The sequence below is a fragment of the Rhinichthys klamathensis genome, unplaced genomic scaffold, assembly GCF_029890125.1.
Source record: "Rhinichthys klamathensis goyatoka isolate OS25496 unplaced genomic scaffold, OSU_Roscu_1.1 h1tg000387l_1, whole genome shotgun sequence".
Classification (NCBI taxonomy): domain Eukaryota; kingdom Metazoa; phylum Chordata; class Actinopteri; order Cypriniformes; family Leuciscidae; genus Rhinichthys; species Rhinichthys klamathensis.
The window spans coordinates 2,239,327-2,265,094 of record NW_026606891.1 but is presented as its reverse complement, the minus strand read 5'-3'; the positions used below and the strand labels follow the sequence as shown (position 1 = coordinate 2,265,094).

General features: G+C 37.6%; 2 protein-coding genes across 3 annotated transcripts in view; both read right to left on the bottom strand.

The window, feature by feature from the left end:
• Window positions 1-23,250, bottom strand: part of e2f2 (E2F transcription factor 2) — a 33,674-nt gene extending 10,424 nt beyond the window's left edge. Inside the window, exon 1 of one of the 2 annotated variants that reach the window (XM_056234039.1) lies at window positions 23,048-23,250. In XM_056234039.1, the coding sequence (XP_056090014.1) occupies window positions 23,048-23,140 (93 nt within the window). In that variant the 5' untranslated portion in view covers window positions 23,141-23,250. Of the gene's footprint in view, window positions 1-5,865; window positions 6,740-23,047 lie in introns of those variants that run through there. The other variant, XM_056234038.1, reaches the window with a different exon arrangement.
• On the bottom strand, window positions 11,538-13,103 carry id3 (inhibitor of DNA binding 3). Its single transcript, XM_056234040.1, has 3 exons — window positions 12,739-13,103; window positions 12,548-12,626; window positions 11,538-11,878 (listed from the first exon to the last, which is right to left on the bottom strand). Exons 1-2 carry the CDS (start codon window positions 13,027-13,029, stop codon window positions 12,573-12,575), a joined length of 345 nt encoding a protein of 114 aa, XP_056090015.1. The 5' UTR covers window positions 13,030-13,103; the 3' UTR covers window positions 11,538-11,878; window positions 12,548-12,572.
• Window positions 23,251-25,768: the final 2,518 nt, after the last annotated feature.

Here is a 25,768-nt window from a genome sequence, read left to right as displayed (position 1 = left end):
TCCACTGCATTTCATGTTTTTAGACACAAAAAAGTACTCTGCTTTTTGTATTAAACTATGCATACATACATTATACTGTTTTGTTCAATTGTTTATGCAATTCACGAAATATTTGATTTAGAAATGTTAGTTTAAACATTATGCACTTTTTTGTAGTCAGTCAGGTTATTTCATTGCTTTGAATAAACAATTTAATTCGGAACATTAATATTTCGCTCAATGCGCCCTCTTGTGGGCTCCGGAGAAGAAACAAATCCCCCCCCCCCCCCCCCCAACTGAAATTATGCCTTTTAAATTTGAATATTAGTAATGTTTAAGTATAAAATTCGAATTTATTTGGTAAGCCTTTTTGACAGCCATAATTATAGCTGAATCTGTGAACATGAAAATATGTAGCTGAATTTTCTTGCACATTTTAAGAATATTGAAATCATCATTTGTGAGTAGCCTACTTGGCAAAAAGGTTTCAAAAACCAATACATGTCTCAGCTAAGAGTTGTTCTGGAGTCACCACATGAAGTTTAAAGAAGAGGCTTTTGGGTAAGACTTTGAGGGGCATCTTTGAATTACATGTCTTCATCAAATCTGTGTTAACGTCAGCTGTTACCATGCTTGGCTCACGGTGAACACACACCCACCTGGGTGTGAGAGGGGGACCTTTGTGTGGTTCTGTTTCTCAGAACAGCAGCATCTCATGTCTGTAAGAGTTTGTGGTTGGTTCTGCCTATTTCCTGTGTCAGTGGGAAGTGAGAAATGCTGGCTCAGAGCAGATGGGGTGGAAGCCAAATCATTCACTTATAAAGCACTGATCTGGGAGCCGCCTTAATGTACCTACTGAAAAACAAACATTTTTCTGATTTATATCAGAAACTGGTGGGACCGCTCCAAGCTCAGGAGTTTCCTAAAGATATGCAAATCCACTGAGTAAGCCAACATCACACACAGCAGTGTATACAGGATAGCACAAATGTGTGTGTGTGTGTGTGTGTTGCATACAGAATCAATATCTTCCTGCACATTGTATCTGTGTGTACCTACCTTGAATGCTTTGGATAAAAGTATCTGGCAAATCTGGCAAAAGGTCTGTATGTGATCTTTGAAACTCAATAGGTTAAGATAAATAACTTAATATAATTGAAATATTTATAATGCTTATATTTAGTTATCATAGTTTCAAAAATCCAACCATAAATTGTTCTTCATTACAGCTATTGCTATCAGACACTTAAGTATAAAAATGTGATCAGTTATCAGTATGAAGTCATAAAAACAATATCGGTTGATCTCTCTTTATACCCTACTCATTATTGCTAAACTGACTTAAATAACTTAAGACAGATCTGCACCATTTCTCTTCTCACTCAATGGCTGGAGGTGAGAAATCAAGAGTCCTAAACAGTGTTATTAAATAACTTTCCAACTAATCTGAGGGGGTTTTTAACAAACACAATCTGCCTGAAAAGAACAGGTTTCTGTACGCCTGCAGACACACGTGAGAAAAGACCTGCAAACTGCGCCACTCCCAAACACACACACACGCTATACTCAAACTGTAAGAGAGAAGTCATTCTGCATCAGTGACGTACTTCGAGGTGTCAAAACGAAAGGGAGACACAGGTAAAGGCTAAAGGGGAAGTCCAGATGAAAAGGGCGTAAGAGGCCGATACTTTGAAATGCAAAACGTGGCCAGATGGGTCTATGCAGTGCGATCTAAATTACACAATTTAAACAGCTTGAGGCCCATCACCCACCTTGTTGATGCAACACCTGGTTACTGGAGGCCCCACAGGGGGAAATAGGTAAATTAAGAGAATGAAATGAGGTAAAATGACCTGAGGGACTCTGGGAAGCGGTGGGGGTGGAAGAGAGGGAGGGCGTCACAAGGATCTCAGGAAACAAAGCCAAATCATGTGTTCTTTAACATGGTGATCACAGACCAGTGGTTGATCACTTGATCTCGGACACGTGAGATTTGGAGTGAAGCAGAGACCTAGTGATCTCCATGACCTTTTCAATCCTCAAAGTTTGGCTCTATTGTATAGTTCTCTAGTCTTTATTTTCATTCTTTGGAGCTTGCCGAAATAACCCTGACATTATTAACTGCAGCATGTAGTCTGCAACTATTCTTGTGCTTGTGCATTTGATCAATGTCGACTTGCTAAAGCATTAACCTAACCTATGATAACAAAATATGCTCTGGGAAAACAAAGCTATTAAATATCCTGAACTGCCAGTCGTTACTGATGTTTACATGCAAACAAACAAATATCTTGTTTTAACTTTTTACATGCAAATCAATAATCTGGCAATGATAGAGGGTGGGGGAAAACAAAAATAATTGGATGTACAAGAATTTAAAAAAAAGGTGGTGACATCAAAACGTGAGCATCTATTGTATTCTGTATATTACACAGGAATAAAAGGTCTTAAAGTGACCGCAGACTATAAATACTTAAATACAAACAACAAAGCTTTAACAAAGATTAATCTTTATATAATTTATACAGTGAACACTATAGTGTTATTTTAGATTTAGGGCTAATTATATAACATCTCTGTACCTAAATACTTCAGTTAAAACTTAAACGTTACTTTATTTGTAACTTTGATGTATTGTATTTTATATATACACTTGTATTTGTTCTTATTTTTTACTAACTGTTCACTTATCTTTAACAATGTTCGAACTTTATTAGTTAGGCTAGTAGTTTCTGCTGCAGTATTAAAGTACTTAATGTGTGCTTTAAGTAATAACTGGAAAGCAAAGTTACACTCCCTACCCAAAATATTTTATTAATTTTTTCTTGCTGATCTGAAAAATGATCCGATCCGTGACTCAAAAACCGTAATAGTCGAACATCGCATGACCAACCCTGGTCTCATCACATACGCTTGTCAGAGAAAGTGTTTACAGCAGTATGAACTGACATCAATATCTATGGACTTTTAAAGTATCAGCTAACCTAAATAGATCACTTTGTTATTGGTGTTTTATTCTATTTAAATATCTAAACATTAGTGTGAATAAAAAAAAAAACGTTTAGATATCAATCTGCATATGCTAGGGACATTGGTTTTGCTCATCTTTGCTAGCTCCTTTTAAATTGAGTAAAACACGTCATTTTTTCACGAAGCAGACCTGAACCGGAAGCAATACGATCTGTTTTACAGAATACAGAGGTTAAGTTGCACATAACCCTTATATGATCCGAAGTTCCGAACCATGAGTTTTGTGACCCGTTGAACCACCACTACTGAACATAAAGATTGTGCAGCTGACTAAACGTCTTTCTGAAACAAAAAAAAAACCTTTCAGTAGACAAAAACTGAGAGTGAAAATTATGTGATCTAGGAGGATCTTTATACAGTGCATGCCATTGTAAAGACTGTACATCTATTCCTCACAGCCACGTTTTCATCTGCATTAAATTCAATACAGCGTCTAACCTGACCTGTAAGGTCTATAATGGCTTATGTGTCTTAAGTGATTTACACAGGAACTGGCTTACTTCCACATTGAAAAATAAGGTGGATAAACATCCTTTACATAAATAATTATGAAGACAATTGATAACTCATTTACAATAAGACCACAAATGTGTATTTGGAGAGGATAGGTCAATTATATGTCTTAATGTTGACCAAGTCATTTTAAAGAAATGAGGCTCAAGGGTACTATAAGTTTCTGCAAAATTCATTAAATGTAATTCACAATTTTAGTTTTTAGAGGAAAGGTTCAAAGGTCTAAGGACAGTAATGGGATCTTCAGGTGTGTCCTTTATGTCAAACTGAAAAAGGGGCAGAGAACAAAAGTGAAACTCTTTACAGCAAGAGATATAACTGTTGCACATTGTTGGGTAAAACTGAACCAGGGAAACTGGAAGTAGTTAACGATGCCATATGGAGCTTCCAGAAAAGACATTAAAGAAGTTGGAATGATTAAATAAAAATGGAATCAGGGATAGCACTAGGACAAGGCCTGATTTGTTAACATAAGATTACGTCATGGTTAAGAAACCATTTTAAGTTGATCAACTGATTAATTCAAACCTAGAGAAGCAGTCTGAGACAGGCTTATTATAATAGAATGTCAGAGTTTATGAGGCATGTATATCAGTCCTCCAATGCAGACGCCGTCGCCCAGTCTGTTATCAGCCCTAACCCATGTTTTGCAGTGTGAGTCTGTGATCATCCCTTTTGTTTATCAGCTGGAAGCAGCAAGCAACACAGAGACAAGTTCGACACAGGCAGTTCCTTGAGCAAATACTCTGACCTTTTTGACCTTTTCAACAGGGTTGAGCTTCTGTGAGGATGAATGGTGAGACAGGTGTGCAACGGCACGGGGGGGGGTGGAGTGATAATTACAAATGCAGCTACATAATAAAAGCAATAGAATTCAAGAGTTGTTTATACATACAAATACATGAATAACCAGTTTGCAGATCAGTCTAATGAACCTGGGTCATTTAAACAAGTGGCTTTATGGGAGCATTCATGTTTATTCATTATGTTTTATAGTTTGCTAAATATAAAAGGTTCTGTATTGAAAGGAGTTTAGCTTTGAGGACCCTTCCCCCGCTTTGCTATTAGGCATGAACCATATAATATAATGTCCAGTCCAGAAGCTGTAAAGCACCCTTCCCCCATCAATCTACCACCTCCCCCCTGAAATAACCCTTTTATGGCAAGCCCCTTAAACAATTACTCCTTACAACTAATTAAACTGTCTAATTTGGACATAACTAGTACTTATTTTTATTTACTAGTAAGTAATACAATAGGAAATAGCCTTTTCCCCTCCATTTCACTAGTAGCTAGCTATTCATTAAATACTGGTACTAGTATTTTCCTACTACTAGCAATTTTTCCAGTAATGTCAAGTAATGTGCTTCCCACAGCCAACAAATTGCACATTTTTGTCATTGGTGATCAGTGTTTCAGATATAAACGATTACCTTTTGACTTGTGCATTCTGATTGTTGTAGGTTCAGATCTCAGTTTCACTACTGATTAATTAGGTACCAGTACTGATACTTTAGCTGCTAGCTACTAGTATTTATTACAGTTTTCATAGTTCTAATTGTTCAGACACTAGTTATTAAACAGTAGAGGGTATTCGTAATCTTGATATTTGAACCACAGATCTCTACAGAATTCAATGACATAAATTAGCAATTTTCTTTAAAAGGAACCAGGGAATAGCCTTGTCAGGGTAGATGCTATATTGAATTGTACACATTTAAAAACAGGGTTGAGAGTGATTGATTTCACTGTATAAAAGACCTATATCGTATGTAATTTTCAAAACTCAACATTTATAGTTTTGTCAACTGAATTTTTGTAAAGATATTTCATCAGCTAAACAAATGGCAAGTTGTTAAACAGTACAGTCCTTTGAACTCACTGTCCTTCAATTCCTCCTCGTATTCATTCCTGTCAAAAACTAAATATTTAACTAGTAGACTAAGGCTTATATTGTGACTAATAGCAACACAATGAGTACTTTATTTTAATATAAAAATAAAAGGACTAGTTTAAGAACCAAATTGCTTGCCACACTAAGGTCCTATCCTAATGTCATGACTGAAATATACATAAGTTGTGGTCATGTTCTCAAATTACTGGCCTGCTTTATTCATTCATGAGGAAGTGACAGATTTTCAGTACATCAGAGATGATGGCACAAATAAAACTCCCTGCCGAGGCCAGACACGGGAAGTTTTATATGCTGTAGAACGTGAATTTCACACTGTAGCCGCGTTTTAGTAAATGACATGTGATTGTACTAGGACATGAAACAGGAAGCATGCACGCGCATTCATAACGTAATAGCAAGAATTGGAGTGTCGGTGGAAAGAGGCTTACCGGCAGCCGCCCGGAAGAGATCCGCGTCGGCTTAGGTTCGGGCCCGTGGGGGGTCGCGTACAAACAGTTGGCTCTCTGCTCCGCAGCTGCTGTGTTCCCGATCTGAGTGAAGTATCCAGTCGGTACCAGATTCGTCGGCGGGCTTGCAAGTCCCGTGTTGAAAAAATCCGTCCTCACCGCGGAGAACATTTTCTTCTGCGGGCACGAGAGTCCAGAGACTGCACCTCTCCCAGAAGCAGGAGAAATCCCTCTGGGTATCCGCATCATTTTGCTCACGAAAACCCGCGAAAGTGACGCAAAATAAACTATTTTACAAGGCAAATCGCGTCTCTAGCTTACTGGAGAAAAAGTCAATCGTCAAAATGAATATGTGTATTTTTAAAGACTGCAAATGCTACAGACGATATGCACTTCAGTATAATAAATCCTGTTAAAGTTGTAAATAAATTATGCGTGGAAAATAACAAAAATATAACATCCAACATACACAAAACTCTCTCCCAAGGGTCCTTTGTTGTAGTGGAACGAGAGAGACTATTATGTCTTAATATACTGCAAATAACTTAAGTTAAACATATACACGTACCCGGGTCATTCAGTTTTATAAATCTAAGTTACCTTTAAAAGGTAAGCAAAGCTTAGAAAATGTTTCTTTCGTAGTTGTAGCGTAAAGCCGGCGGTGGTGGGAAACGTTCCTGTGTGTCTGTAATCCCTCTCCGGCAGAGAAGCTTTGCTTTGACACCAGCTCAACAGAGGAGTGCTATTTTAGCGCCAAATTACGTCCCGCGAAATTTGGATCTCCCGCGGTTGGAGACGCTCAGCGATTGGCTGCTGGCACGCCTCACTCGTTCGGATTCTGAATATATTTACATGTAACAGTTGGTGCCTAGCGTTCTTCCTCTTAAAGAGACAGCGCATTTTGAATCTCTTTTGTGAACAAGGGCTTTAGACAACAACAGCGTTATCAAACGTATCCTAGTCATTTTTAGATTTAGCATAGATATAATTCATATAAATACATTTCATACTATACAAAAAAAACGGACGGGTTGCTTACAAATTAACTTGTATCACTTGAAATACACTTTTGTTCTATGAAAAATAGCACATACAACAATCATCAAAGCATTTACACACATAATAATGTTGAAAGATGACTTTACAGCATGCCCCTTGTATTTCCATGGTTTCCAAATGAATCATCCTCATAGATTAATCTTAAATGTCAATGTTTTTTTAACAGCAAAATGGAAAATAGTTGACTCTGGCGTGGCCTGACTCCATGAAAGGTGACTTAAGGGGAACATAAGAGCTTTAAAGACCTAAACAACCCCACAGAAAAGAACCTTTACACTTGAAAGGATCTTATCATCTGGCACAAAGAGTGAACCCCCACCATGCTTCAGATGATTGTTGAGACTCTCCCACCCAGCCATTAGCCCAATGATGGCCGTACAGTGTTTAGGAGAGGCAAATAACCTTTGGCAATGCAATGGCATTCCCAGCTTTTAAAACAAGTACAAAATAAATATGACATACTGAACCAACATATAGGCTAATAACAGCACATACACACAACAAGAGATAAATGGTGATCGAATTCGATATATTAATCATATCGTTCAATATATATTTTTACATTTGGCAGACAATTTTATCCAAAGCGACTTACATTGCATTTCAAGGTACACATTTACATTCTTATCAGCTCTTACTTTCCCTGGGAATCAAACCCATGACCTTGGCGTTGCAAGCGCCAACGCTCTACTGTTTGAGCTATACAGGAAATAATATATATTTTAAAATGTTATTAGAAAGACGGCTACGCGTAAAGTGTTCCATTTCACGCGTGGAAATAAAAATAAAAGTTTAGTAATAGCCTATACCAACATATATGAAATATTTTAAAGGTACGCTGTGTGACTTTTGGCCCTCTGGTGGTTAAAAATAAAAATATTGATGTGCACTGCACAACATGCAGGAAGATCAGGCCTTTCTTAACTGAGCATGCAACACAACTATCACAGGCTCAGCTCCCTACTACGAGTCTACGTCCCTACCAGAAGCCTACGATCAGTCAATGAGCGACGGCTCGTGGTACCATCACAGAGAGCCACAAAATCACTCTCTAACATTCTCATTCACGGTTCCATGCTGGTGGAATGATCTCCCCACCGTCATCCGGAATGCAGAATCCCTGACAACGTTCAAAAGACAACTGAAAACTCTTTCCTTTTCCCTTAATCCTCCCTTGTCTGGCTTATGCTACTCTGAGAAATGCCTGCACTTTATATTTTGAGCACTTCTTGCGTTGTTTTTGCCTCTTCACGATGACTTTAATTTAGTCATTTGTAAGTCGCTTTGGATAAAAGCGTCTGCTAAATGACTAAATGTAAATGTAGGCTAAATGTAAAAAAAAAAAACGGCATTAATTTTGTGGAAGAACATTGTTTTGCTTGTGCTTCGTGACTGTGTGGATGAATATGACCCTTCACAATGGAAAATGTTTTACAATGAGCCAACAAAAGGTACACATGGTAATTAATCACCTAAATTCATACTGGTTTGGAACAACTTGAGGGTGAGTAAATGATGACAGAATTTTCCTTTTAGGGTGAACTATCCCTTTAAGAAATGTCAGAAACGGTCCTGATCTCATATATGTGCTTTTAATGAAAAAAAGAGAAAATCTCTGAAAGCTCTGAACACCGCTCTAAAACTTAATGAGTTGTAACCTAAATACATCGAACTCTACCAGTTGTGACAGTTGTGATCTTAGTCTAACAGAGGGAGCAGAATCTAAATATTTTAGCAGAGCATTTATTGTGGTAGCCTATAATACTTGTGCATTATTTATTGTGGCCTTTGTAACTGATTGTATAGGTAACAGCCAGAATTGTTCAAACTGTGAATTTATTTCAGTTAATTAATTAATTTGTATTATTTGACATAAATTAATGACATGGGTCAATTTTTTTTGTGTGATTCAGAAGAAAATGCCTTAAAAAGGTCTAAAAAAAATGCCTCACATAATCAAATTCAAAGGGAATTTTTTTTATGTGGATGCTGTATTATCAAACCAACTTAAAAGGGAGGGCACATATAGGCTAGGGCTCGTATTCTTTACTCTAACAAATGTTTCAAATGTTTCTTCTAAGGATACAAGCCAAGTAAAAAGGTTAGACATCAGATGCCAAAGTGGATTATTTACAAAACTAATGTTTCAAACTGATAAACTGTAAGATACGTCTATAATGTGAGTTCTTGTTAGTCAAAAGTAAAGGCTTATTTATATATTCGTTCATATGTTCGCAAAACTTCGCATTAAGCACGTGACAGCACTCAATGAACACAAAAATGTGTTGAAAAGGTTCGTGTCGTTTGCTAGTGCGTCCTCTTCTGGAGAGACGTGGGCATATCAGTCAAGATATCAGTAAAGTAATCCCCTTGTGATTTATAGATATATTTTACTTGTCTCGAAAACGGCGATTGCTAACAAATTGCTAAATGGGTCTACTCTATACAGAGGTTTTTGGGGCAATAAAACACAGAATAGGCAGGCTAAACTCATCTAATCATTAGCCTGTGAGCCTTATTGTGTTTAGAGCTATTCTAAACTATTTTAACTCAAACTTTCAGGAAATATGTAAAAAAAAGAAGAAAAAAAAGACTGAAAGTTGCCAGAAGGTTAATGATAGTCATTCGTTTATTGCCCACACGTTTCATAAAACAATTAATAAAAGTTGTGTTCATTTGTGAAAATTATCATGATGAACAAAACGTGTGAGATCATAAACCTTTATTAGGCACGGTAATCCAAATGCCAAAAAAATGGATAACAGGGTGATGCTAACTTCCGGGTTGGCGTACAAAAATACGTCATCACTGCAACACTCCACAAAATATAATAAGAACCAAACTTCTGAAAGAAGAGACAGAGGATCAAAAATACATTTCTGATTTAGGGTCACATTATACTTATTTGAACAAAAGAAAACACACAGTTGAACGATAGAATACTGCATTACAGAAATGCAGTAGGCTAAGGGTTTAGCTTTGTAGCCGTTCGTAGGCCTATGCTTATTAGCAGCTTTTCCTGACAGAATAATGAAGCGTCACTGAATACTTCAGAAATTTTACTAAACATAGATACGAAGTTGTCACAAAGGCTAGCCTATCTCAGTTTGGAGTCAAATATTGCTCTAGCAGCGTTTTGTATTTTGTTTTCAAATAAGTTAAAAACTGTCTATAGGCTACTTATCATATTAGGCTACATTATCGTATTTCTGCTATAGCCTGGTTGGGTACACGTGAACACTGTAAACTGTACTGACATACATTCACAGATGGGTAAAAATTATTGACGGTCAAATTTAGATGGAATACGGCAGTAATACCCCAAATAGTGTGACCCCTGTGATTGGGGCACGTGGTCAACACGAACTGTGCTTTGAAAGGGAGTAACAGGTGAAATGACCTTACTGTATGGAATTAAAAGTGCAACAACTAGCCAATATCTCACCAATGTAGTTATATTTCATTCACTTGCAGACCTACTATTAATTTACATACAAGCCACATGATGGCGCCAGTTCATTGTTTGCGGTGCCAACAACGGATATGTAGGCCTATGTGATTATTACTTTGAACACTGGGTGTCGCTATATGAACTATTATGGTTGAAAGCGTCCTACAGATCGCCTCACGTTACTCAACACACAAATCTTAAGTGTGGACCCTCAAGACCATAATCACTCTTTCTTGGAGGCCAGATGAAATTAAATAAATAGTGCTTATCAAAGTTTGACAAAAGGGCACTATTGCACTGAACTCTAGTTCTGTGGGCAAAGGTCTTTTTAAAAGAGACTACAGACACTTAAGAGGACAGTTGTGCTAAATTTAAATACAAGTGACTCACATTTAGACAGTGTTGTGTAGGCCTGTAACAGATGCTAAACACAAAAAAGTCCACGATGACTCTATCTGGAAAGATTTTTGGCAGATGCACTGTACTTTTACCTTTTTTAACCACTATTATTCACTTTATCTTGCATTTACCTGTTTGTAGTTTTATAAAAACTTTCTCTTTAGCTTTTTTCATCAGAAGTCTTTAAAGTGACAGTGTTATGATTTCATATCAATAATATATAAACGGCTATGGGGGAGATGGAGTGGAGGGAATCACTTTAACTCTTGTTTTTTTTTAAAGAAAACATTCTTCTTGTGTATTTTCAGTATATTTCTATGAGATAGGCTATACATGAAGCTTTAAAGACAGCAAAAAAAGTCGGCATTGAGTTATTTAAGAAAAAATACAGAACAACATATTTGCTCACTTTCATATATGATTTATTTTTGTGTAAAAAGTGAGTACAAAGCAAAAAAAACAACAACTCTTAAATGAGTTTATGAAACTCATTGATCTGACAGTCTGTAGAAATAGACAATCCCCACAAACATATACAATCCACTCTATATTATAGAGTTCAAATTCTAATCCACGTCTGTATTCCCACTGCCCAAGGCCCTTCCCACCCTATAAAACAAAAACCCCCGTCAAGCATAATATGTACATCATCCCAGTGATCGAGAAGCTCACTGAGACCAAACTGTGACCATGCTGAAATGTGGAAAAGTTTTCAAGAAAAAATAAAGGGGGGGGGGGGGGGGGGGGGGGCTTATCCAAGAATGGCTGGGAAGGAAGGGTGTGTGAAGAGATATTAGTTGGTCCAAATAGTCAGGAATGTAGCCAGTACAAAATATACAATGCTTGATTGTTGCCACAAAAAACAGGAATGATTAACGAAAAAAATTGGAGGGCTTTTCTTTTTTTGTGATCTTCAAAACTCCTCGGCTTTGGTTTGTTCAAGTGTCCAGTGACCAAAGAATAGACAGCTTGAGAGGGGCGCAGATTGCTTTCCCACACTCTGAATAGAGCCTCACTCCTTCACCCGGCTCACCCCTTCACTCTCTTTTCTTCCATAAGTGGAGGAGAAAAGTTTCTATCCCGCACCTGCAGCATAGATGAGAGGGAGAAAAGTTAACTCAGAGCTCTCTCACACACACACACACACACTGTGGATTCAGGCGGACTGCAGACAGTCTGGCGCCAAAGGGAAAACTTTGGTTTGCTAGAGCTGATAGGGGAATCCAAGCTTGTTTGCTCATTGGCACGATGACCAAAAGAAATTAGGACACCTGACACTGATAGTTGTCTGACAAAATATATAGTCCTTTATAACATTTACCAAAAACATGAGTTTTAACTTATCAATTAACCGACTCTAACGATTTACTTCCTCTTTAAAATAAAGGTTCCATTTAAAACCAAAAAGGATTTTCCAGTTGAATACCATATGAGATGCTGTTTAGGTTCCACAAAGAACTTTTTATTCTTGTTATTTTGGAAAACCATCAATGAACTTGAGCTTTAAAGAACTCAGAACTACGATGCTGGTCTGAAGAACCTATAATGAAACATTAAGACCTTGTTCAGTCTCCAAAGAATCATTTTGTTGTTCAAAAGGTTTTTGATTTTTCAATAGGTTCTTCAGATCAAGAACGGTTCTTGATTGAATGTTCATTTATTTTTGTTTCCATTGGAGTGTGGATTACAACCTAACAACATCATCTGATTAATTTATTAAGTGAAATGATTTAGAATAAAGAAACAGAAGCGTACCATTGACCGTGGTCATTCCTCTGTCCTAATGGCACATAGCTCCATCCTCTTTGGAGAAATTACGGGTCATCTCTGAGTTCTACAGGGGGAAAATACAAGCAAAGTTTATATTTATTCAAATGCACTTTTTACTGGTTAATATAGCTAAGGCATAATTATGGATAGAAGACAATAAATGATGTCGCGCGCACCTTCATTGACATGAACATGTCAGGCGTGTTTTGTGTGTCCGTCTCGTTTTCCAGTGCTATCTGTAAGTCGAAGATGTAATCTATTACATGCTGAAGAATCTCCACCTGGCTCACGGACTTGTTCTGAGGGATGCTGGGCACCAGCTCCTTGAGTTTAGAGTAACAGTCATTCATGTCGGACAGCTCCTCAGTGGGACTCTTGCAGCGGTTGATCGCGAGACTCTGCTCCGAGATACAGCACACCGCTTCATAACAGCTTCTGACTGAGCGAACGGGACTGATCGCCTTCATTCTGGATCTGACGTCTGACTTGCTGGTAGAATCCAACTGTAGAGATGTCTGAAGAAGTTCTTCGTCTCGATAGCTTGATAGTTATCCAATGTTTGACTCCTTTCACGTCTCACGCTCATTGAACGATGGCAGCAAGAGCAGGCAGGCGGCCGCATTTAAAGCGCTGCTTCTTGTAGCACCGCCCCCTCCAGAGATAAACAAACCCTCATGCGCCGCTCAGCCAATGGTAAAGGTGTATGAAAGTAAATACTCCGCCCTATGTAAATACCTAACTTGTCATTGGAAGCGTTGGCATGTCAATCATCAAAATGGTGGAATGAGGAAGAACTGCCAGAATACCAAAGAAATAGGCTATATATTTTCAGTGATGGATTTGAGTAAAAATTTCGGGTCAGTGAACCTAAACGGAGCTGGATCAGCTGGTACAGTAGATTAAATATAAACTTATTTTAGAGTTCACATAGGCTATATAAGCTAGCCTACGTTATTATTATTAGGCTATTAGCCTATTATTATTACTATTATTATTCTGCTTATGTGTAGGCTACTGATTCTTTGTAGGTTATGCAAACAGTAGGCCTACTTTGAAATTACTTTCAGAATTCAATTTCGTTATATTATACAAATGATAAGAACGTGATAACCGGCTATGCTACTTATTAGCTTATAAATATAGGCTATATATAGGCTAGTGGACACTCTTGACTTAATATTTAACATAGAGGACAAAATAGGAGGAAAATACTATTATGACCACTCTGTCAGGCATGATATGGAGAAAATCCATAAATCTGCTACTCCCGTGACCTGCAGACAAACTGGCGTCGGCAATTAATTCCCATAGGAGACTGCAATGAGATTAAATATCGATACAAGACACATTTTAAGGCACACGCACAAAAAAACAACCCTCCAAAATTGAAATCTTAATTGCACGTTAATCTTAAAATAAAAACTTTAAATGTATGCTAAGTAAAATCAACCAAAGTCAAAACATGCAGAAACGAGTTCATTCCACTCCCCCCACTCCTCAATAAAACATCTCCTAATATTCTCACGATCACAGAATATTAATAACCAACTCAGGAAACTCTGAAACAAACCAATGTGCGCGCGGTTTTCATGCATTCTAAAAGTGTTACTCGTTATCTATAAATAGATCATAACTAGCTGTCTCCCATTACTCTTGTTTATGAAAAGGAAGCTTCGCAAGCTAAAATCAAACTATAGCCTGACTCTCGTTCCAGTTTTAACCCAGCGCATTTTTAGTTTACATCAAGATGTGTCCCCTCTTTTCTCACAGTGCTGTTTTTGTGAAGGAATGCGCTGGCGGGCCAGCTGTGTGTCCTGTGCCGCTCCAGCTGTGTTGATCTAACGCGCGAGTCCCAGACAGCCTGGCGCCGGGCTCCCGACGTCATCCATTCACGCGCACCAGCGCGCACCCCATCTGCAAAAGACTAGTCTCGGCCGACGAGCCGCTCTCATTGGTCAGTCCAGCTGTCAATCAAGCTATAAAAACCCGCCCCAAACACTCGCACAAGACTTGTCCGCACAATTTATTTGCGCACACCTGGACTTACATTCAGCGAAGAGTTTTTCCGTGTGTAAAGCTTTTCAGTCTGGCTAGATTAGTTAAACTAATACAAAGAGCAGCTCTGTTTTCACTGACTGAAATGCTATAATAGTTTTTAAATAAAACATTGTTTTGCTTGAATGGTAGCTACATATTTTGTCATGTTCAAACCAGTTTTAAAAGTGAGACACCATTTTAAAAATGAAAACAAGGCATTGAGGAACAGATAAGCCTAAGTGAGCTTCAGTCGGTTAGGTTGTAATGTAAGTATAAGGTCCAATATCAGGTCTAAGGTTGCACTACTTAAATGATTGACAGCAAAGCTAACAACATTACAGCATGACAACATGATTGTGAAAAACTGAATGTGGCGTTAAATCGCTGGTCTATTAGTGGTGACTGACCTATTCACACCTTTTTAGCATGCAAGCAACCGGATGGATGCGCTTCTTTGCAGGTTTGATGTTGGCCTTGTTGCACGAATGCAACAAATTCAGCCTTTTCCTTTCTTGCAGCCTATAACAGCAGGCCTCTGCAGGTACCCAATTGGGTTCAACAAATAGCAATAAAGAATGAAAAAAAAAACGTGGGTGTGAGAGCAAGAAGTGGAAGTATGACCCCCGCCCCCCAAACATTGTTTTTTTAAAACAAGTTTGAAAACAGACCATCATCATCTCTGCTGATACTGAGCAACTCCCTAAATGTTTGATTGGGAGAAGCCACTGTTTTGTCCTGAGCATTATGTAGTGCGATAATATAGCCTACAGTAGGCTATGTCTCTTATCATAATATGAAGGACAAGGACAGTGCAGTGAACTGCCTCCTTGGGTTTAACATTTTACCATCCTCCTTGTGTTTATTATAGCCTAAGTATAGGCTATAACCAATATTATAATAAAATACGGTTAGGTTACTTATAAGTATTTATCTGCTTCACTTATATGTTCCAGACATGTCTTTCTGCAAACCTTGATACTTTGGCTTCTTTTGTAACCATTTTCATTGGCTTCTAAATAAAATAAATAATGTACAATTTAAATTTAAATGTACATTTTATTTCAACTCACACCATTATTTTATCTTATTTGTTGATAACAGTCCTAATTTTTTTACTCCATTTGCAATTTTTATTAGTTTCATTTGACTTATTTTGCACTGCTTTGGCAATACAAATATGCAGTTATGTCATGCCAATAAAGCACATTAAACTGGAATGAATATGCCACTTATTATGCCCTAATCACGTGATGCACCACATACCTCGTGCACTGACCTGACGTGCCGTTTGATCACTTATCATCACAGCAGCATTTAGACCAAAATGAAAACTACATTAAGCACTTGTACTGAATGATTCAACAGGACTCATGTGGACGCATTTCATTCTCATTCTGTTTAGTTATGCGTGACTGCGGTGTCTACAGATCAGGTCCGGTACAATCGGGTCTGTTTTTCAGCGCATGGGAGAATGTGGCGACTGGCGTCAGTGAGTCTGCCCTGCTCCGCGTCCCCGCCCTCTGCTCGCCCCCGCGCCTCTGTGCAGCTGGACGCACACAATCAAGCCATCAACAATCGCCGTGCATAATTAGCGCGACCCTCCACCCCCTCACTCCCAAAGAAAATCTTTCAAGGCGTTTTTTCCCTCTTCGTCGACAAAGCCTCTCTATTTGTCCAATGGCAATAAGGGATTGCATGCGGGAAGACGAAAACCGCGAGAATTCTCCATGGAGAAAAAGAGTGGCGACTTCAATTGCGTGATATCGAGTGTATAAAACTGCAGAATGAATGACATATAAACAGAACTCCGTCATTGGTGTGAAAATAAAAATAAAGAACAGATTTTGCATGACATTGTCAAAACCGGAAAAGTTCACCTGGTTAATTTTTTTAATGGAGTTTTTATTTGAGCAATTTCTTTATGACCTTCTCTGATTAATTAATAATTAAAAAAATTATAAATGATTACATTTTTATTATCTATCTATCTATCTATCTATCTATCTATCTATCTATCTATCTATCTATCTATCTATCTATCTATCTATCTATCTATGCCATGCAGGATGATCGCCTGATCAGTCTGGACCTAAATGTTTTGAGATCTCTTGAAGAGAGAAACAATCTCATGGACAATGGACAGTGCTTAAGCCATAAACCAGTGAAAGAGTACCAGAGTGCTTAAAAATATATAACTAGTTATGTTTAATTCCAAGGTTAAGTAGGGCTACACAGTAGGCACTTATCCTGGGGTTAAACGCATGAGTATCACACAGCATATGCACCGACTACAAAAACAGATTGAGACAGGAGTTGGATGTAGATGACAGGAACAAGGGAAAAAGAGAAGGGATGAAAGAAGGATAAAAGAGGGCAAGACAGCGAGACAGAACTCTGGGAGATAAACTGAGGCCAAAAGCCCTCTTGTCCTTTGCAGACAGTTTTACCGTGAGTATCTGCATGTAAATTAGATCCAATGGACACATTTCTTTCTGGGTCAATGATGCTTTGACATCACAGAGTTTTTTTTGGGTTTGAACCTCAAAGTATGTGTACGCACACATAGCCTATATGTACACATTCACACGTTCATTTGAGATCCATGAACAGATGATGTGAAAGAGTCATTGAGAAACAAACAGCTGATTTCTTGACACATGGTCTCCCTCCTTTTGCTGTTCCAATCCAGGTCACTGCCTCTCCTTCCTCAAGATGCTACACACACACACACACACACACACACACACACGCACGCACGCACGTGCGCACACACACACACACACACACACACACACACACACACACACACACACAATAACTGACCTGATTTCAAGACCCACGGTGGATAAACAGTCGACTAATCAGACAGAACCTCTCATCCTCTGAGATGTCAAGAAAGCAGAGATTGTTGCTAGAGGGCTTTGATTTGTGAAAAAGATCAGTGATGAGGGTGCATACAGTTATATATTTAAAACATGTTTAAAGGAGTTTATCACAAAAAAACTGATCCACCGTCATTCAGTCCAACTCATGCTTTTATTTTTTCATTGGAATCCAAATTAACTTATTTATTTTTCAGAATGTCGAACCATACTTATCTGAATATGCATAAATTCGATTGGCTTTAATAGTAATAGCAGAAGGGGATTTAAAAAAAAATGTTTTGAAAGAAGTTTTATGCTCGCCAAGGCAACTGTTTTCTATTTTAATATATTTTAAAATGTAATTTCTTCCTGTGATGTTACAGTAAGCTGAATTTTCAGCATCATTACTCCAGTCGTCACATGATCCTTCAGAAATCATTCTAATATGCTGATTTGGTGCTTATACACATTTTCTCAGCGTATACATTAATTAATGACGTAAAGGGATAGTTCATCATTTACTCACGCTCAAGTTGTTCCAAACCTGAAAGAGTTTCTTTCTTCTGTTGAACACAAAAGAAGATATTTTGAAGAACTTTGGTAACCAGAGAGTTGACTTCCATTGACTTCCATACTAAGAAAAAAATACTATGGAAGTCAATGGCTACCATCAACTGTCTGGTTACCAACGTTCTTCAAAATATCTTCTTTTGTGTTCAACAGAATTTAAATTTTTGGGTAAACTACAATAGTCCATTGGAACAACCCTACAAGAACACTGACCTTAATACATTTAGATTCTTTCTTTCAAATTCTTTCACAAAGATGCAAATTTGCTCATTTTAACCTTCAAACCACTGTTTAAACTCTTTAGATAAAAGAACAGAAGATAAATGATATAATTATTCAAGGTCACTGCATTAATTAGTTAATAATTGTGAGACAATAGAGCAGCTAACACAGAAACAACAGTAAAGCTCAAGAGGTCATCAGCACTTGACGTGGCTGTGTTCTAGCTAATGTCAGGGTGACCGAACGAGATTATGGGGGTTGTGGTAAAGCTAAGCTTATGTCGATTCAGCATTCCCTGTCTGAAGTGGTGGTGGTGGGGAGGGTGCTTAAGATAGAGAGCTGATGACCTTTGACTCGCGAAGAGGCCATATAGCACAGAGTAATTAAGATAAGATTCACAGTGAGAAACGACTCCAGTAAACAAACTCTCCCGCAATGTCTCAGTGTGAAACACTTCAAATAAACAAACAATCATTTGCATTATGAGTTTTAGATCGGCCGATTATGGGTGTTTTGGGATGTGATAATGTGTAAATGTGATCATGTGTTTGGGTGTGTGGATTTAGTTTGTGTGATAAAGAGGCATGTTTAATTGCAGGATTGTGTGTGTGTTGTTTGTTCTGTAATGGGTGTTAAATAACCACAGAGATGCTCACCTGTGTCAACGGATTGAGTTAATTATCAGCTTTCAGACGTCTACTATACGTCTGACCATCAGCGACGATGGAGAGAGACAGAGCAGGCAAACGCTGTAATGCAGAATTTACATGTGAACATTAAAATATCTGTTTATTAGTTTAGAAAAATGTGTGAAATTAGTTATGTTGCTTTCTACTGCATTGTGGGGGATTCTTGCTGTCATCTAACCAATTTAGAAGGCTCTACTCAACTCAACAAAAATAGCTAAATTAGCACAGTTGATTTCAATTGATGTTGCCAAGGTAACAGATAATCTTATAAGCATAAAAATATATAGCGCACACAGATATTCGATAAAATTATAAATTTTAATTACACTGAATCTATCAAAATGATAGATACACATAAAGTTTATGTGTAATAATTCACATTTGACTTGCTTTAAGGCAAGCATTCAATTTTATTGCAAAAACAAAGTTGTAATGCTGTGTATACCAACAAATAAAAATTCAGTTTATGGCACTTCTCATCATTTCTATGCGGTATTTGCAAAAATGATTGACAGTCTTACAACTCTGACAGCAGTGATGTCAAGGATTTTATGTGATTGGTATCTCCCCAAGGTATTTTATGCAGCATAATTAAGAACTTTTGAACAGCCTTTGTGTCATGAGACTTTAAATATGATGTCTTAAAATGTTGCCTCTGAGGCACAGTAGATTTTGGAACAAAATACATGTTTAATTTAATTCAGGGGCCTGAAAACATTCTGAAGTCTTAAAGGTAACCAGACCCGAAATAAACTAAAAAAGACAGGATAGATAAATGAAATGTGTGTAAATTACATCCTAGGCTCATTGGAAAAAAATGTGCCTCTACATCTTGCAAAACTCCAAAAATGTACCTGTGCATACAGCTGAAATGACCACTAAAGTGGCAGTAAAACTTTTCTAAACAAATTGTGATTAGGGGTTCCGATTATGGATTAATAAAGACTTATTGTTGCATGGTTCTAGAAAAACACTTTTACCATAGTGCATGATTTGTAAACTAATATATTTTAACTTTTACATCATATAACCAGCTCCGAAAGGCATTTCTGGAACGATTGGATACTATTCCCGTGAAACACTTTTAAAAGAGTTCATCGACTTGTAGAAGCAAGCTAAAATTACATGGTTGCTTCAGCAAATGCATTTTCTCAGACTTTATATCTCTATCGGTTAGTGTAACACTATTTGTATTACGTTCTTTACAAACACAATAGAGTTTATTGCTACTCATCGGAGATTACATTTCTGAACTGCCACAATACATAGCCTACAACACCCAATGTAAAAAAACAACAAAAAAAACATGGCCAGATTCACATTCATCTGTTGCGGATAAAACTGAACCCCTTACGGAACATTTCACTGACGCGAAACATTCAAAAGGCAACGTATTTTTGCAGAAATGTCGCCACAGGCACATTTTTCCCGCCCAAAAATGGTGGCTGTTGTAGAGACGCGATTGAACAGTTGAATAGCTAACCGCTAAAGGGCTCCTCAAAATACAACATATGAGAACAGTCAATTATTTCAGACATTTATGGAGTTTTGCACCTGCCAATGAAGCAATGAGTGTGTGAGAATGGCCGTTGGCTGCATATTCCATACTTCAGCAGTGCCTGTCCAGCCTCAGGAGTTGTTGGTTACGTGAGGGTTGCCGTAATCTCATCTGAGGTCTTTGGGAAGGTGGGTGGTAGACGAAAGATTGTTTAAGGTTAAAGACAGAGAATAAGACGCCCACTTTCACCCCATAAAACACCACCATATGATTTGTGATTCTTATGCCTCGCTGCAGCTTCTGTATTACCGTAACCTCTAAATGACATCTAACTCACATCTGGAAGAGGTTATCCGTCACCTGGCCCAGGCTTTGTGCAGCAATTTGAGCTGAAGTCATGAGCGGTGCAAGATGTTGTCTCAGAGTCGGGTGCATTGCTCTCGATGGAACCATAGAGAAGCGCTCTCGCGCAACGGGGACCTTAATGCAGCATGTACGCACAATGGCCCAGATATGCTATTTTGTATGTTGTGGTGTTATTGTGTCTCTGTCTCTTATAATGGCCCATAATAAGCACAGAAGCACAGCTGGCGTGTTTTGGAGATGGCACTTCCTGAGGGAGTGTTCCGCCGAGAAATAATAACGGCTTTGATTGGACGGTGGGGAGAGAGTGGCAGTTCCTGCTCTTTTGTTCCATTGTACAGGAGATGGAATGGGAAGAGTGTGAGTGAGTGTGTTGGGAGATTATACACAGCTGTTGGAGATGTCATATTAAAGACACACTTCACACACACACGCGTATTTTTCTGCCCTTCCTCAGCAAGACAACACCCAAAAACAGTCAAGCTTAAATCAGACAATATAAGTACGAAAGACAAACACACCAGGTCAGGTGTGCGCATATAATTTTGCGTAATTCCAGATGAAGTAGATGCATTATCATTAATATGTGATCTCTATCAGCCTGTTAATGGCTGTGATTACGAAATACATAATTCTAGGAACCGTAAAAGCAGACATCACAAGACCCCAGAAAAAAAGCTAAACTGCAAGAAGCGTTAATGAATGCAGGCTTGAATGGCTTTTAAATAGCACTCCAGCATATTTTACAATCAAACAAATAAATAACACCTTTATTTTTAGGTGACAGCAGCATGTTCTCACTCTCCGTCACACACACAGGCAAACGTACACACTTTTTTTTCTGTTTGAGTGAATTTTCCATTAGAGTCTGCAAAGATCACAGGTTGGGTTGTTTCCTGCCACTGCAAGAGCGCAACCACAGCAGCTAACCAGTATCTGCTCTCACTGCAGCACCCAGGGCATTAATAACACACTCATCCGCACTCACACACACTTCTTTTAACCTCAGCTGCAAGTTCTGTCTCTCTAAGATTTTCCATCTTTGTTTTACAGGCAACTGCATTACCCAAAAGTCACACCACACACGCACACTTGCACGCATGCAGGCATATATGTTCCAGGCTTAGTATAAAGTTCTTTGAGTTTTTTTCAAGTTGAACAAAATGAGCAAAAACAACTTAAGTGTAATTATGTACATAAATGTAAAGTTGAGACAAAAGCATGATGCCCATTCAAACTAAATTAATTTACCTCCTTTGCCTCCTTTTTGTCAACATTGTTTTTCACATGACTTTTCATCTGTACAATACAAATTAAAGGAAATATATAAAATCTTAGATTTTAGACATTTGAGTGTAACGGATTAACAAAAAAGAAAAAAAGAAAAAATTTGGACTTGTATATATGCATTAGTTGTTTATTAGCCTAAATTTTGAGATTTGGGTGTTGCACTCAAAAATTGAGAGGTGTCTGTTGTTTTTTTACTGGAAGATCCAGTTTTGACATTTTGATTAAACATTATTAGGTAAAAAAAAACATGTAATAAATGAAACATATTATGCACAGAGGAATTGTTCACAATAAGATATATAACATGCGTTAAAAAAAAAAATTAATGAATTTAAATCAACAGAGAATTAATGGAACACGGCACACGCACAAAATAAATAAATATCAATAGTCAAGGATGTCCTTTTCATACAAAGAAAATGCATAGAGATCACTTGCAGCCAAGTTTAATTTAATTTTTGCTTGGTTTAATAATATATACATATATTATATCTTTTTTTTTTTTTTTTTTTTTACATTTTTAGGATATGCACCAAGTGAGGCCCTGAATTACCACTGCTGCCCCATTGTGCATGTTCTTGGTAATATGAATGAACAGCATTTGTTGTAGTACTTCCCAAGATGTGGGGAGTGAGAGAGAAAAATTAGACTTATAGTATTTGTTTGACTGAACTGTGAACTACGACTGTCTTATGCCCCCAGTTGTCTATATTGTAGTCTCCTTTTCCCATTATCTATCTGTTTCTCAAAACATGTGTGTGCTTTTTATATAAGACAATGTTTAGACTTGAGGTCTAAACTAGAAAGTAGAAGTGAGACTAGAAATTAGGTCAAAATGAGATGCAATAAGTGTACATGACATGCTATAAGACCAGTATAGTTTGTTCCTTTGGCAATGACTCAAAGAAAGGTCAAAATTTGTCGTGTCAGGCAAACAGTAACTTCTAAATACCACAAACATCATCGTAATCCCGCAGACCTTCCTTCCTCCATGTCTCACTTCATCTGCTCCCACTGAGGAGATCAGATGATGAATTGGAGACATTTGGTCGTTGTGATCGCCTGCCGTGAAATTGGCCCTTGGGCATGGATGATCGGAAGTCGCAAACGGCAGTTGGGGAGCTGTGAGGTGTTGGATTTCCACGTTTCTTACTGATAAGGAAGGAGTGGGAGGGGAAACCGGACCCAGCCATGAGAGCTCAAAAAGTGTCTGTCGCACTGTAAAAGAAAATTCCATGAAATTTACAGTAAAAAGCTGTGGCTGCCAGAAATTTACAGTAGATTGCGGTATAGCAACATTTTAGGTTTTACAGATTTAACTTAAATTTACAGTACAAAACATTTTTAATTACCTGATTTAATGGTAATAAACCAACCTAATATCATAGAATCTTTTCCACAAGCTGAGAAGGTAAATATTAATATTTAACAACAGGATGTTGCAGCAAAAACAAGCAGAACGCCTTTAAGTTTAAAAGTTATATCGGATGGACGGACGGACGGACAGACAGACAGACAGATAGATAAATAGATAGGTACCTAGTTAATCTATAAAAATCACATCAATACATTTTTAAAACAAACAAACAAACAAATAAATAATAGACTTCAGGACTGTGCCGACGGTGGTGGATATAGCTTTTGGGAAAAAACCTAAACTGAGTTAAAGTTGTCCTTCACTGAACTAAGCTCAAATTTGAACTAATGTTCTCCTTAAAAAATGTCAATATATCTTAAACAGTCCTTGTGTTCGGGAACTCTCCCTCCCGCTCTCCTCCCGTCAGGTCGGTCATTAGGTCAAGATGAGACCTTATCTTGTTTGTCCGACATGCTACACTGCTTTTTTTGGACGCCAAGTGAATTAGTGTTTCTGTTAAAAATTGGTATATCTACTGAAAGCAAAGAGCAGGTAAAGCTTGCAAATCTGGTTGTCAGTAACCTACAATAAAAACACTCGACTGACTCTCTCCACTGACATGATATTTTAGACTACATAAATGAAAGATTATTTGACACATATAGGGCAGTCCCAGGCTAATATAGCAAAGACCAAAGTCCAATTACACAAATGCTAGTTTTGTCTAGGAGTTTTGCATGTTGATTTCAGTTACGTTAATAGAACATTTGTTTAAAGTTATCTTGTCTTTAAGAAAGTCGTTAAAATGTTAGCACAAAAATGTTATTTATACATCATGCATGGAATGTTTTTTTTTTCTTCTGAAACAGTTGGACGTTGTCTAACATTTTTAAACGTCACTACTTACTACTTGTTTCAGAACGTTCAGAGAAGTAACGTTCCCTTAATGTTTTCTTTGATGTTCACATAACCAAGACAAAACGTTTTTTTTTTTCAAAATGTACTTTTTAACATTCAGAAAACATTGAGAAACAACATTTTCATATCTTAATGGGAACGTTATAGCAACATGTCCTTAGAAATCCTTTTTGTTAGCTGGGTCATAGTCGATCAACTGAATGTAATAAAACCACACAATAGCCTAAATTCAGGCAAGAGCCAATTATATATAATGGTATCTTTCCATGCCATTTTACATAGTTTTGCTGTTATATAATTCGTTTACTGTTTAACTTTTGCTGAAAAGCTAAGTAAGCCATAATGGCAGCTTCCCATTATAACAACACGCTCGATCCTGAAAAAAAATGTGTTTAATGAACTTAATCTTTTTTCTGGGTAATTTTTTGTAGTTGTAGACAACAAGATATATAAATCGTAAAAAAAAAAAAAAAAAAAAAAAAAAACTTAACAGCTTCTCCCATATATTTCTACATTTGCAAAATTCTAAAATGCATTCATAAATCCAATTCATATTTGATGAAAAGTGATAAAAAAGTCGATTAGCTAAATCACTGTTTACCACTTGAGAGAGCTAACACAAATTTGTCTTGACTGGAAGCATAGCTATTTCCCCATAGTTTACACAGTGGTCTTAATCTTTAACTGGTGGTTCTGTTTTTGTGTAAGCTCATTTTACATGCTAGGTCCGTCACAGGTTTCAGAATATCCTGAGGCCACAGTCGTGTTGTATGTGAGACCTCTTTACCCTACTGGTCAAACCCAACCTCTCACCTTTAACCTGCCATGTGACCTGCTCCTGATGGATTTTTGTAGCTGCTCCTCTGAACTGCGAAATATAAACTAAACAGAAGAGATGCGACAGGACAACACCATCCTGACACTGCAGTCTGTGAGAGCTATTTGATATGCTATAACTCTAAAAGTCACTTCCACTTGGAAACTTGGAGATTGGTGTGTTTGCAATTTTTGACAAATGATTCATCGCTTTAGTTTTCTTATTTAACTGATTGTCCATTTGCAAGATATATTAGTATGGGGTTCTCAATTTCTACAAACCATTTAAATAGACTCAGCCTTTGTTTTTTGAAGCAATCAACCAAGAAATTCCTCAGAATATCTTAACACTGATTGGTTTACACACAAGAAATCATGTTCTCTGCTCTCCAAGAACTTTTCCAAGATCCAAAGTGCCCCCTACAGGTTACTAGTGGATTTCTATTGGCAGTCCAATCCATGCAGAAGCTGTCAAACATACACAGATTGCACATTATTCATGTAAACAGATGTATCAACAAACATTTCAGAACATTGTTTGAATATTCTTTCAGGCACATACAGGCTTTATTCAGAATTCAA

What these genes read in the sequence shown, in the direction of transcription:
- id3 (XM_056234040.1), bottom strand. Translation starts at nt 13,029, where the DNA reads ATGAAGGCGATCAGTCCCGTTCGCTCAGTCAGAAGCTGTTATGAAGCG. An exon ending in ACATGTTCATGTCAATGAAG is followed by an intron (nt 12,627 to 12,738) that starts GTGCGCGCGACA and finishes TTCCCCCTGTAG; the next exon opens with AACTCAGAGATGACCCGTAA.